General features: G+C 33.4%; 1 protein-coding gene across 2 annotated transcripts in view; it reads right to left on the bottom strand.

The window, feature by feature from the left end:
• Nucleotides 1–15,542, bottom strand: part of MBD2 (methyl-CpG binding domain protein 2) — a 76,860-nt gene that overhangs the window by 26,295 nt on the left and 35,023 nt on the right. For both annotated transcript variants that reach the window (XM_077135446.1, XM_077135447.1), the window contains exon 3: nt 15,403–15,540. In XM_077135446.1, coding sequence (XP_076991561.1) covers nt 15,403–15,540 — 138 coding nt within the window. The remainder of the gene's footprint in view (nt 1–15,402; nt 15,541–15,542) is intronic.

The raw sequence follows: 15,542 nt of genomic DNA, 5'->3' as shown, positions 1-15,542 counted from the left end.
CAGACTACATTTCTATTCTGCAATGGACCAGAATAAGGGGGGAAGAAAAAAAACACCCTAACCACAGCAACTATCCAGAGCAGAGTTTCTCAATATTGGCATTATTGACATGCTAGATAATTCTGTGTGGTGAAGGATAATCCTGTACGCTGTCCCATATTTAACAGCATCCCTGACTATATCCACCAGATGCCAGTAGCACTACCTGAGTTGTAACAACCAAAGACATTGCCACATGTCCCCAGGGGTGGGAGTGGGAGCAGTGACAGGGCAAAATCACCTCTGTTTGAGAACTACTGGTTCTCAAGATCAAGAGGAGGCAGGAGAAATTAGATAAGGAAGTTTACAAAGAGAGGGTACAGATACAGCAAAAAACAGAAAGATCTCTCCATGGCTTATGCCATCAATGCAACCAGCTACTGTCACCTTAACTTTCATGAGTCTCTATCCCAACTCTTCATTCCTGAACTTTATAAGAACTGCTTGGAACTAGGATGCCTCTTTTTTTCACTGCTAGAAAACTGGGTGGGGTTGGGGGGATAGGAGGCAGGGATCCAGTCATACTGGTAAGTAAGAAAAAGCCAAAGTGGTATTTCTTAACTTAGAAGTTGAAAGTCAATGCATTTCCTGATAGAAACATGATTATAAATGGTAGTTATTTTTAATAATTCCTATACATGTTAGATTAAATGATCTTTTATGGGCTGATCTGGCATGCTAGTATCATTTATAACACTGTTTCTATTGGAACATGTAGAATTTCAAACTACTGAACATGGCATTTTATATCACAACTTGAAGTTAGTATCAACTTTAGAAGGAGCTCTCTGTTCTTTACTGCAGGAACAGGGATCATATATGTGTGCAATTCTGTCACTGACCACTAAGAAATATAGCAAAAAACAGAACCAGGCAGTTTGATCTGGAACATAAATTCTAAAGACATAGCTTAATATTTAGGGCCTGGTAAATTATAAATTAAAAGCCCAGGAAAAAAAGCATCTCAACAAACTGAGTGACACAAAAACTCAGAGTGTATTTTATCTCTCATATATTGTCTTAAAATGCATCTTCCTTATCTTTTGAAATTATAATCTCCAGTAAAACAAAAATAAGCCAATCATATAGAAACGCAATGAAATTCTGATTATGAAAACTAAGTTCACCTAACACTCATATATCCACACTCCTATTTCTAAATGTTCATTTTGAATACCATAAGCAGGCTATTAGCTGCTAAGCCAACAAGCACGCACATGGTCAACTCTACATCTAGAAAAAACTGGAGCTCTCACTTAAGAGTTCCTGAGATTCTTCAAAAACCCTGCCAACTCACATTTCCTCTGAACCATCTTCCTCTTCCTTTACTTTGTCTCCTTTCTTAAAGAAATACTAATCCTGCTGCCTTTCCAAAACTGCCCCTACAACTTGCTCTTGATTCCATCTTTTCCTGCCTCCTCTTGATCTTACCCCATCAATTTGCCCAGCTTCTCACATTTTCCATTTTCCTCCCTTCTTTTCTTTGGCCTTCTTTCTCTAAAGCAACAAACACTAAAACGCTGGTAACCTAAACAAAGTCCTTATCCACACTGCTCCTCCCTCAAACCATCTATCTTCCTCCTTCTACTAGAAGAGAGGCTCTGTCTTATTTCCTCATCTTCCTTCATTCTTTTCTGAGTAGCTTGGGCTCTGTCCTTACCATTACATTAACGCTAATCTGGCCATATCACCGTACATTCCTAATCACCGAATCCAATTCCTGATTCAAACCTCCTTTTCCCTACTTCACCACTGCCAGTGCACTCATGGACAGTCTGCCTGTTATGACAGTTTTCTGTATGTGTCTGTATTCTCTACTACTATTAAACGACAAATTAAAACTTCTAACAATAACTGTCAAAGAAATAAGACTATGAGCATTTTTTTCTAATGAAAAACATATTTTAAAGCATAGGATAGATACGTGATGTGCCTTTTTTAAGTACATGAGGACAAGTGTAATATTTTGAAAGTAGAACAAAAAGTTGCCTTAAAATCACACTATTTTAGGTGGTGCTACGTGGCTCAGTGGCAGAATTCTAGCCTGCCATGCCAGTCGAGACCCGGGTTTGATTCCTGGTGCCAGCCCATGTAAAGAAAAAAAAAAACTCACACTATTTTAAGAGTTTTAATCTCCACTTTTTAAATAACAGCATGATGCTAGATACATTATTGGACTCAAATGTTTGTGGAATGAATTGTGGTTGACTATGTAGAAGACATAAAGAAAAATACAAAGAGCACTAGTTTGAGAGCTAAATGCTTTAGTTCTGACCCAAACATTAAGTAGATGTGCTGTCTTAGGCAAGTCATTAGAAGTATTTTCACTAGCAACAGAACTATCTCAAAAAGTTATCAAAACACTCATAAAACATGCAAAAGTTCTTTAAAAATATAAAATTTTCTTGAATTTCTCTGAATAATATTTTCTAATGTTAGGATTTCATAAACTTAATAAATATCATATTCACTTTTATTAGGTTTTACCAAATCTAATCATCAAACAAAGGATCTTGTCACATATTTGTAGACTAAAGCAAAGCCCAGAATATGTGCACTTTATATTCACTAATTCATGAAAAGCTAAATATGCAAGACACTGGGTTAAGGCTATATAGATGAACAATGTTTCCTGCTCAGAAAAAACTCACTGCTAGTTTATAAACTGCTCTCTTTCAAATCAACCCCATATAACTATCTGAATTGCCTAGTCATGTTCATCAAAACAAGGTAATTTTAATGCCATGGTCTACAAACACCTAAGTCAAATATAAGTTACTCTTTTCTTTAGTTAGAGCAGCCTAGGAAGAAGGGGCTTGATAATGACAAGAAAAATATTAGTAAATCAAGGAAAATTTTAATTCATGTAGCTATGAAAACTGCAATGTGGTCTCTTATTAAGGCATAAGACAACAGTTTCAACAGAGGAGGATGGAGAATGAAACAAAAGGCAAAAATTAGGGTTGACAAAGACTGAAGGGGCAATAACCATCTGTGCCTGTTCAAATACTCTCTAACTTAAACAGAGTGGCATGTGATACGTCTCAAAGACCTCAAAAGGTAAGTTTATCCTAAGATGACCAAGGAATAAGAGTGCTCATTCAATGTGCCTAAGAAGTTTTTCATGTGCTACTTCAACAGAAAACATTATAATGATAATTTTCTTTTTAGTACATAAGCCCATATGGAGTCTTAGGCATGCTCCTTCAGTACTGTTCACTTAATTTTGTGTTTGTTTTCCTCATTAGATTGAGAGTTTTACAAGGAAAAGAACTGTGCCTAACCTTTACTGGCAAAGAATATAGTCAGCAATATAGCTGTTGAATAAATCAATGAACGATTTCAAAACTCACTCAACTGCAGAAACCTTGATCCCTAATAGATAGAGAATATTGTTGGTTGTATATAACGAGAGATGCCCTTCAAGAAAACTTTATTCAAACTAATTTCAATAGTGTCAATTAATTCTGCATTTTTATAGTGGGACATTAATAAATGCTATATCCTTTATAATACTGATGAATCAAAAAAGAGAAATACACATGTACTATTTAAAATATGAGATTAAGCAGCCACTAGAACTAAAGTCAGGTTATAAACTTCTAAATTTCCAAAGGTATGAATTTAAATGGAAAACCCAGACCACAAAGCAAAATAGAAACACTAGAAAATGACCACAAAATATTTAAAAGTTTATAAACACAATGATAGAATTAAGATCAAACATTATCTGTGATTTCAATGACTGTAACGGTAAATCACCTATAAATGAATGAAAAAAAGATCCTCAGATAAGTTGAAAAATAAAACTCAATTCTCAGTTTTGTACAGGAAACATATCTAAATACAAAGGAACTCAGAAAGCTGATATAAAAATAAAGAGCAAAGAAATAGCAAACAAATAACATCATAAGGAAAGCAAAGGCCTCAATATCCCTATAAAAGGATTACTTCAAGGCAAAAAGTGTCAAAAAGATAAAGCATAATTTCTTATAGTTAACTTCCAAAAAATAAATATTATCTCATCAATAAATCTGATGACAAAACTGGAGTTTGAATTTCCAAGAGGAAAAGTGCATGAGTAGACCGAGTTCAAAACTTGTTAAGAAAGCTCTCCCAATACCTCATTCCATCTTCCATCTAGGTAGTACTAATAACAGAAAAAAGAGGCCATACAACAGGTACTACAAACATTAAAAATACTATAAGAAAATATAATGAGCTTTTTCTCACCAAATTTGAAAATTATAAAATGCATAATTTCATAGGAAAACACAAATTATCAAAATTGGTATAAGAAATAGAAAATCTGAATATTCATCCTTGTATCTATTCAGTACAATTCCTTGAATCTGTTATTAAAATCTGTAATTAAAAACTTTACGGGCGGGCCACGGTGGCTCAGCAGGCAGAGTGCTCGCCTGTCATGCCAGAGGAGCCGGGTTCGATTCCCGGTGTCTGCCCATGTAAAAAAAAAAAACTTTACTGTAAGAAAAACTGAGGCTGAGATGACTTTACCATTAATTCTTACAAAATTTTTTTTAAATACCAATCTTACAAAAACTCTTCCAGAGAATATAAAAAGAGGGATCACCATACAAGGCCAGCAAAACCTTGACACTAAAACTTGATATGAAAATTACAAGAAAAGAAAAACACAGGTCAATCTCTCTCATGAATATAAATGCAAAAATATACAGATGAAATAATAGCAAATCTAAGTCGTGATAAACAAAAATGATGATACAGCATGACCAAGTTGGGCTTGATCCAGAAATTCAAAGTTTATTTAACATTAAAAAAATCAAGCAGTGAAATTCACCACCTAAATCAATCACTGTAATTTACTATATTAACAGAGCAAAGAATAAATATCATTTGATCATCTCAATAGAGAACTGATAAAATTCAATACCTATTCATGAGAAATTCTTAGTAAACTAGTAATAGAAGTGAACTTCCTTAATCTGACAAAGCATATGTATAAAACAACTATAACAAACATCATATTTGATGGAGAAACAATACTAATGTTCTCTGGTGTCACAAATGAGACAGGGATATCTCTTATCACCACTTATATTCAAGACTGGATAAGAAGTTCTAGCCAGTGAAATAAGATGAAGAAAAATATCAGTGATTTAAAAGATTGGCAAGGAAGAAACAAAACTCTGATTTGCAGATGACATTTTTAAATCACAGATAATTTAATAATTGAGTTTAGGAAGATCACTAAATACATAGACAACATGCAAAACCAATTTATTTCTACATATTAGTCAATAATTAGAACATAATTTTTTAAATGATACCATTTATATTAGCATCAAAAAATATCTGCTTTTTTGGGGCGGGCCATGGTGGCTCAGCAGGCAAGAATGCTTGCCTGCCATGCCAGAGGACCGGGGTTCAATTCCCAGTGCCTGCCCTTGTAAAAAAAAAAAATATATATATATATATATATATATATATACATATATATCTGCTTTTTTGTATATCTTATATTTCACATTAAAAAGAACATTTAAAAAAAAACAGCAAATATCTAGGAATTGATCTAAAGATGTGTAAGATTACCAGATTGAGAACTACAAAAGCTTAATGGAAGGATATACAAGACTCGTGGATGGTAAGATCAAATATTGTGAGAATATCTATTATCCCCAAATTGATCCATAGTGTTAAATCCTAACACCTTTTGGAGGAAATAGGCAAGCTGAATCTAAAATTTATGTGGAAATGTGAACAGCTACAAATAACCAAGACAATCTTGAGCCAAGAATAACAAAGCTGGAAAACTCATACTATGAGATATCAAAACTATAAAACTATAGTAATTAAGACAGTTATGGTATTGGGAATGAAAAGACAGAGGTCAATGGAGCAAAACAGAGAATGCAGAAAGAGATTCACATATACAAACAGAAAAAAGGAACAGAACGTAGAGTCCAGAAACTCACTCTCACATATGCAAATATTTCATTTATGACAAAGGTGACAATGCAGAGCAAAGGAAAAAGGATGGCTTTTTCAATAAATGATGCTGGGTTAACTGGATCTCCATATGGGGAAAAGATAAATCCACCTCACATCAAATACAAAAGTCCATTCTAGATGGACTATAGAACTAAATGCAAAAGTAAAACAAAGCTTTAAGAGGATAACACAGGAATATGTTGATAACCTTGGCGTAAGCAAAACTTTCTTAAACAGGTCACAGAAATATAAGGAAAAGATTGATAAAATGCGTTATTTTTTGTAAACTTTATTGAAGCACTACATACCTAAAAGTGCAAAAAATCTAAGTATGCAGTTCATCAAAGTTTCACAAAGTAAACACACTCATGTAATCACCATCCAGATCAAGAAATAAAATACTACCAACACTCTAAAAGCCCCTGCTCCCTGTACCATTGCAGTCTCCATCCACCTCTTATCTCTATTAAAATTATGAACTTTTATTTATCAAAAAAACACTGCAAAGAGAGAAAAATGATAAGCCACTAAGTGGGAGAAGATATTTGCAATATATATATATGACAAAGGACTCAGATCCCAAATACAAATAAAGAACTCCCACAAGTCAATAAGAAAAAGCCTAGCAACCTAACAGAACCATGCACAAAACTTGAATAAGCATATTCATAAAAGAAAGAACTAAATGTCATAAATATATGAACACATATTCAATATCATTAATAATGAAGTTAAAACCATGAGACAGTCCAGAAAAAACTAATACCAAACAAATAAAAAGACCCAGAATACACATGGAAAACTAAGAACAGAAGTTGCATCCATGAAATAAGAACAGTATAATTTTATATACAAAGACAAAGAAAGAACTGCTGGAAATTAAAAATACAATCATCAAAAAAAGATTTCAAAGAAGGACAGGAGGTTAAAAAATCAAGAAATATTCTGGAAAGTAAAACAATATCAAGACAAAAAATACTAAAAGTAGAAATAGAAAAATTGGAGGAAAATTCTACCCTACAGAAGTTCCTCAAAGAGGGACTAGAAAATTGAGAGATTAAGCGAAGTGTTTCAGGAGAGGAAAGAATTATCAAAGAAATAGCACAACAAAAGTTCCCAAACCAAAGGACAGGAGTCCCTATATCACCTGAGTGCCTACACAATGAATGAAAAAAAGACCTGTAAAGCATATATTAGTGAATTTTTAAATAGATAAAAGGAAGACACTAAATACTTTCAGAGAGAATAAAAAAGCCCATATTTAAGAACAGAGATTTGGCATAGCACTAGAGTTTCCATCAGCAACCATAAAGCTAGAGCACAATGAAGATTACATTCAAAATTAGAGGGAAAACAAATTTCAATTCCATGCCCCAAATTGATGGTGTTTAGGTGAAATAAAGTTTCCCTAATGTGCAAGTTCTCAAAAATGTTACCTCCCATTATATATTACAAGAAAGCTACCAGAGGATGTGCTGCAAATTGAGGGAGTACTAACGAGGAAGACAGACATCCAGAAAACAAACTCCAACACAGAACAGCAAGGAAAACCCCAGTGCTATAGCTGCTAAGAATTAATCAAAGAATTAACCCATACTGGAATGGGAGCAGAGATGACTCCAGGAAATACATAAAATTCAGCAAAAGGAAAATATTACTGATAAGCATGTGGCAGAAATGTTGATTAATTAATTATAATTATAAAGAAAGAACCAAGCAAACCAAGAATAAAATTATTAGGATTTAAAAACAACAAAGAATTATGAAAGAAAGGAGTGGTGATGATAGGGCATCACTTGCCCCATCCATAAATATTTTCAGTCATAATAATGTAAACTCTGACTACTTAACCTATTTAATCAAAGCTGTGATACAATTATGTTGGGAGCATGACAGCATAGAAAAAGAACTAGGTTCTCATCTACCATTGTGAGAAGTCAAGAAATGTCTAAGCTAGCAAATAAAAGAAATGGAATATTAAGTATATCATTTAGATATATGGAGGTAATTACAAAGGGAAATGGCTTGAGTGAGAATAAATGCTTCTAAGAATGGAACTAAAAGAGTTGGGGTAGGAGACTCCTGTTTTGAAAACAAGCTTTTAAATAGCATTATTTGATTCTTTTTCATTTACATCCCTAAGTTATTATTACTTTTTTTTTTTGCATGGGCAGGCACCAGGAATAGAACCTGGGTCTCCAGCACAGCAGGCGAGAACTCTACCTGCTGAGCCACTGTGGCCCACCCCCTAAGTTATTTTGATAAATACAAAAATTTCAAAGAAATTTCATGGATCTCCCCATATGATAATTGCTACAATTTTAAGTGGATTGCAAAAATACATGATGATCAGAAGTCATGAATGAATAATTATAGATTCAGTAACTTTTTTTAATTCACACATAATAATCTTTCAGCTACAACCCTTTCCTCCATCTAGTCTGCTAAGTCTTTATCTCCAAACTGGTTTTCTCTCCTGGGCTCCAATCCACCTAAATATCCCATGATTACTTTAAGAATATAAATTTCTAATACTCAAATTCATGTTTTATTATTTAGAAAAAATGCATTGAACTATCACTTATTACTTCCATATTCCTGTCAAAGATATCATTCTCCCAGTCACCTAAATTCTGAGACTCTTCTCTCAGGCACAGTTATCAGTCAATAAATTTTGTCAGTTATTTTATGACCAGTATAAAATAAGCTTATTATTTATACCATAACTTCTTAAAAGATCTTCCTCAGTGGTCTCCTAACCTTATCAGTCCTCATATTACATATAATAGCCAGATTAAGAGCTCTGTCTAGAATAGTCTCCCCAAGTTATTGTACTTATCCAACACGATACATTATATATGCATTTGTCTGTCTCTTCTTGTGTCCCATTATAAGATAAGTTCCATGACAGCAGGGACTTTGTTTGGGTCATTGCAGTATCCCTACTGCTTAGACCAGTGCCTGGCACAGACTGAAGACTCAATAAATAATTTTTGAATGAAAGAATAAATCCACCAACTCAACAAATACATATTAAACATCGATTGTATGGAGATACTGTAGATAATGCAATGATGCACTATAATAAGGTTGTGATCAGAAAAGGAAAAAGAAGAAACACTAAGGAGGGTCTATAAGCCCAGACTTGAAGAATCAGAGATTTGCTGAACTGATGAAGTGACATCCAGGTTCAGACTTGAGGGATGAGTAGAAAATAGCCAACTGAAGGTGAGAAAGGGAATGCCATGAATAAATAATTGGGGTGTGCAAGGAAGGCAGTTAAGAGAATGAATGCTGCATTCAAAAAGCTAAAAACATTCCATGTGACTTGAATGTAAAACAAGAGAAAAAAGTGAGGGCAGAGAGGTATGCAAAAGCCAACTCCTGAAGGGTTTTATAAGTCATGTCAAGGTGTTTTGACTTCACCCTGAAAACTAAAAGGAAGCATTAAAGGGTTTTCAGCAGAATAACACTATCAGATCTTCATGTCAGATATAGCTTCTTTCTGCAGAATGAAGCATGCATTGAAGGGAAGACCAGAAGCAAGGAGACAAGATGAAATGATAGATAACGGGTGTAGGGATAGAGCAGGTGAACATTTAAGAGGTAGAGCCAATGAGTCTTGTTGACAGATTAGATGTTTGGGGTGAGAGATGGGAAGAGTCAAGAATGATGCTCAGGTTTCTGGCTTAGGGAGCCAAGTGGGCAGTGGTACCATCACTGAAATAAGAAGAAAGGGCAGGTTTGTCAAGGAGATGATGGAGTTAGTAAGATGAATTTGAGGTGCTGGAGAGACTTCCAAGAGAAGAATTTTAGTAGATGGTTAGATACAAATAACTGAAGCTCAGGATAAAGATACAGTTTGGGGAATCATTAACATACATATGTTAACTGAAAGCTCAAGAATAAATTAAATCACCCATCACATGCTTACATACAGAGAAAAAGATAAAGTACTTCTTGGGGGAAACCCAACATTTTAATAACAGAGAAAGGAACCTGAGAAGGGCACTGAGAAAATACAAGGAAGGAGAAAAAACAAGAAATTTCAGTGCCATAGAATAAAGGAGAGTGTTCAGATGTCATAGTGCCTAATGCTAAAGCAGGTCAAGTAATTTAAGGACTGATATTTGTCCTTCCAGAAATCTTGATGAAAATGGTTTCAGTGGTATAGTGGGAAAAAAGCTCCATTTCAGAGAGATTAAAAAAATGAGTAGGAAGTAAAGTAGTCAACACACACAATTCCAAGATGTTTGACTGTAAAGAAAAAAAAGTGAACGCTAAAAGAGGATACAGGTAAAATGAATAATTTTTTTTAAGATGGGAAGGATTTGAACATATTAAAATGCTATTGATAGCAAGAAGGTTCAAAGAGAGAGGTTGAACATAAAAGGTAACTGACTTAGTGCACTGATGTCTCTGAGAAGACAGAAGGCAATGGACAGGGGAGTATAAGTGTTGGGATTACTGTAAGGCCACAAGGAGATAAATTCAGTTCTGAGGGGTAATAAAAAAAAGCTATTCCCTTGTTCAAAATCCTCTAAATATTTCTTGTGTGCAAAATTAAACAAAATAATCTTTTTTGCAGCTACTGAATTACAAAAAATATATACGGAAAATACTCAATACTATCAAAGGCATGCTGAAATTGGGATATACCTTTTTGATAGACTTTTAATTTGGTACAACTCTTTGGAAATCAATTTGGCAATACCAAAAAATCATAAATCATAAGTATCAAAAAATCATAAATATTAACACTAATTATATTTCTGAGACTCCAAGCCAAGGAAGCAGTGTAAAATATAAGATAGTCACTGGAGTACTAACTATAACAGTGAAAAAAATAGAAATAACCTACATTTTCAACAATATGGAAATGATTAATTACGTGTTTAACCAATTGGAACAATTTGCAGCTCATTAGAAGTTAACTGCAAAAAACATGGATAAAATTATATGTTAGATGAAACTTTTAAAGACTATATATCATCATGTTTTCAAAGACACATTAAAAATTTTAAGAGAAAATTTTTAAAAAGGTTAAAAGAAAAATTCTGTTGTGGTTCCATTAGGAAAAAGAAATTATGAGAATTTTTCCTCTTATTACTGTCTATTACAATTTTTTTCATAAATAAAGTAAATAACATTTTTAAAAGTTTAAAGATTGACATTTAAGGAAACCCTTGATGATATGAGCCATCCTCAGCTCCTATTTTTTTCCACAAAAACCCTAATCTCCAATCAGCTTGTCTCCTCATTCCTTCCCTTTTCCCAAACAACAGCTCTACTAACACTACTCTCCCTAATTTGGAACATCCTCTCCCTCCCAATTACTTTTCTAAATTCCACTCAATCTTCAATGTCCAACATGTTTCATATCTTTCCCAAAGATCCCATACCTCCTAGCCATAACATGTTGTCTGTATTATTTATTCGATACTTTTTACATGCCATTTTACCAACATCACCTAGAATATTTAAGTAGTATAAGACAACATACCATCTATAAAATCAAACAAAACAGAAATCTCAAGGCTATCTTACATTTCCTTTTGTTCCTCTGCCCAGGCAACTAACTTTTCTCTTTAGAGAAAAGGAATATAATATCCTCTATGGGTCTCTGTGCTTCATCTTATCAATTTCTCAATCATGAAAACATTATAATGAGGCTTAACTAGAAATAACTATCAGAGGTCTTCTAGAAGGAAGTAAATGTTACTAGAACACCTAGACTGGTTGAATAATAATTTTCTAGGTTATAATAGCTAAATACTGAGATATTTTAAAAATTTTTCATAGATAATGTCTTTAAAGTATACACTTAAAAAATTTTATCTATAATCTAGAAAGTTTCTCCCAATATATCTTCAAACATTTATTCTAAAAAAAAAGACTGACTTCTGGAAGGGAGTGAAGGAAAACTTCATATCCTCTCAAAGAATTAGCAAAAAATATAGGATCCAATGGAAGATTCAAATCTACTTCGCTAGCTTTAGTGGGCTTTAAAACATTATTTTAAAACTTTAAAAACCTCTTTCCCCCCCAAAAGTGAATATTCCATAAGAAATGTAAACAATACCCAAAGACTATCAAAAACACCTAAAGCCTATCAGCACCCTTTAACCTAATAATTAAAAGAATGAGGTAATAGCTCAAAGAAGATATTCCTTTGCTTTGAGTAGAAAAACTAGTAAAGCAACTAAGAGACCAAAAAGAAGTATCAAAGATGACAGTATCAAAGAACTGAGAAAGAAACAGAAACATAAGTTCTTCAAATATTGAAAGAAGTAACCTAAGAAAGACACCCTTACAGCAAAATCACAATTCAATTGAACTAAAAAGAATCTTGAGATGCGATTTATGAATCTGGCTGATAAAGGACATTTCGGTGATCTTACTGTTTGGGGCTAACAGTCTGATAATTGGAAGAGTTCCCCCTATCTCATTCCAGGTTTGGTTTCTAATCTAATGAAAAGACAAGAATTCTTCAAATATGCTAGCAGTTTTTATAAAAATAGCTGGCTAATTATCCTATCATCCCCACATTTTACAAATTCCATCTCTATTGTTTTGATTACTGGTAGAAATCTGCTGAATTCTGTTTAAGGCACTTGAATCAATACATTAGAAAGTCTTAGTTTATATATTTTAGAGAATTTAAATTAGAAATGACATATAATGACCTAGACATGGGATGTTTCTTACACAAGATAGAAATATTAATTTATCACTTTTCTTCTAAATTAATCACTTTGAATTTATTCAGAGTAAAGCCTAGATTAAGATTCAGAAATCTAATCCTGATTCTACTTCTCAAAATTCAACCACTCTAAAAGGAATACCATTAGTTTGAAAATCTCTAAAAGAATAAAAACCAAATAAAAACCACTATATCTAAATAGAAACCTCATTGTCTAAATCATTTACTCTATAATCACAACCATTTCTCCAAACGGATATTTGGCAATTAATATTACTAACCTGGTACGCTGAATCTAAGCAAAAAGCAGCAAAACCAGAAGAGCCATTTTAACCTGTGTTTTTTGCCAACTAGCAATCATCTGCCACATGTACATCAGAATACAACTGAAGCCATCTTTCCTTTATTAAAATACCTGAATCTAAACAGAGCAGTCTGATGTAGGATCATGATTTTAAAAACATTGATACAAAATTCAATGTCTACTATTTCCCTATATTTGCCCGGCCTACATTTTGAAATCCTATTGGTTAGAGAGTAGTCAATAATTACCTTAATTCTTATGTTAAAGACAAAGGGGGGAAGACAGATCATGTTTTAATATAATCAAAGCATCCAAAAATTGTCAGGTGACATGAAGATAAACTAAAAAACAGCCCAAGACTTAGAGAAGTAATCTTGTAAATAATTTTAATACATCCTATCTATGTAAACTAAAAGGAAGCTTAAACTCCCAAAAGATCTGGGCTAAACTGACATAAATTTTTTGGGAAGGAATGAGCAGGTGGGACTTAGGGTTTTTTTTTAAAATATTATATTAACTTGACTCTCATAAACCATAATAAAAAAAGGAAAACTTAAAAGTATTCTTTAACATACCAAAGAATAAGGGATAACTAGTCTGGTTACTTAAACTTTAAAACCTAGGTTACCAATATCTCAACAACCAGGTAAACACCCAGAAAATATAATTACTAGTTTTTAAAAATCTGTAATTGAACTTACGGGTAGAAAATAATTAAATTTCTGTTCAAATAAGCAGAATTTGCTACTCAGTCTTTAACCAAAACATTTGGGTTTATAGACTGTATTGAGACTTATTTGGTAAAGAAAAGATGAGGATAAAATTTGTAAATACTATCTGCTCTCAATAAGACAACTTAAATTTTCAATATGGAATGGTTATTACAGATTACATTCTACCTTTATCTTTCGGTGTTTTTAAAGCACTGTCTTACCCAATTAGATACTTTCAAAAATATCAGTAAAAATCTTTAGTGAGGGAATGATTTTTTAATTACCAAAAAGCCAAAGGACAAGATGTTCAAGACTTTAGACAGTATGTGAAAAAGAATACAACCAGGGGAAGGCTTTTATCAAGGTAGGCAAAGTTCAAAAGGGCAGAATTCCTTCCCTGTTGTAATGAACATACTAAAACTACCGGCAGTTTGGTGACTATCGCTGGGTACAGTAGTAAAACAGACGATAAAAGCCTCATACAGAAAGCTGAATGGCCCAAAGAAAACCTAAATGGTGACAAGAGCCTAAAGGCACATGCAGGTACGCATCTTTTATATTGGATGTGATACACTTACATGGCCCCTGTTGAATCTCTGGGGGACCAACAGTAAAGCAAGTTTAGAACTTCAAATCTTGAGACATCTATAGCAAGATGCTGATCCAATGTGGCTCCAAATATCTTCTGTTTTCCTGGCTCACCTGAAGAGGAAAAAACACTACAGAGGATGTGGGAACTGAATTTCTTTTATGTAGTTTCTTCTAGAGCAACTGTCTGAAAGTTTTGGCCCAATCCTTTATGAAGTCTGGAGATGAGACACTTGAGGGACTAGTGAAAAACAACATTCAAATGGAACAGTGGAGTGAGATAGAGCAAAAGATAATCGCTGTAGGTAAATCAGTGTTCTAATCCTTATGTGGGAGGAGGCAGAGAAAGGAGAGGGAAAAAAAATGCACAGATGTTTCTCCCTTCAGTCCCTCACCCCCAATACTACTAAAGTACCTAAACTTTTTGAACACAGGGAGTGAATAAGCAAGATTATGTGGAAGGTTTAAGCATTTTGTCAAGTCTCCCTCCCCAGGCTAGGCAGCATTATTAACCAGCAGGGAGGCCTTCAGGTGATACTTTTTTTTTTCTAAGAAAAGATTCAAGTGGAATACAGCTTAAAGCAATAAAGAGAAAAATAAATTCAATTTGTACAAAAATGGAAGTGACAAGACAATATACCATATTGACAAAGTTTATTTCCTTTCATCAAAAGGGGAGGGACAGATTTTATGAAATACGAAATCAGAACAAAAAAGCAGTTTCCAAATAATAGAAAATATTTTTAAACTAAACAACACAAACTACATTCTTCATCCCTCTATGAAATACTTCCCCTGTGAAGATAATCTTTAAAAAATGAAGATTAGCAGAACCATGTCTGATATACCTTACCACATAAAAATCATAAAAAAATGTAGTCCGTAATATTAATTGATTCATTTTTAATTTACTTCTTAAATATTTTTAAATTATTATCCTACATTCATGTGATAGCCTGGAACAAAACACAATTTTCTTTCCAAATATTTCCATTTTAACCAGAATTTACTCAAATATGTCTTGTAAAAATACCAGAATTTTCTGAGAAATAAAATTGGAGAACGAATTAGATCCTTACCTGGCGTGGTTGTTCATTCATTCGTTGTGGGTCTGATTTCACTTTATTATTAGGATGATTTGTGACTTTGGTTACTGGCTGTTTGAAAATTGATGCTGTTTGTCTAATTGGCAATGTTGTATTCAAGTCTGGTTTACCCT

Source organism: Tamandua tetradactyla, chromosome 18 (genome assembly GCF_023851605.1).
Source record: "Tamandua tetradactyla isolate mTamTet1 chromosome 18, mTamTet1.pri, whole genome shotgun sequence".
Taxonomy (NCBI): Eukaryota; Metazoa; Chordata; class Mammalia; order Pilosa; family Myrmecophagidae; genus Tamandua; species Tamandua tetradactyla.
This window is presented reverse-complemented; position numbering and strand designations above follow the sequence as displayed.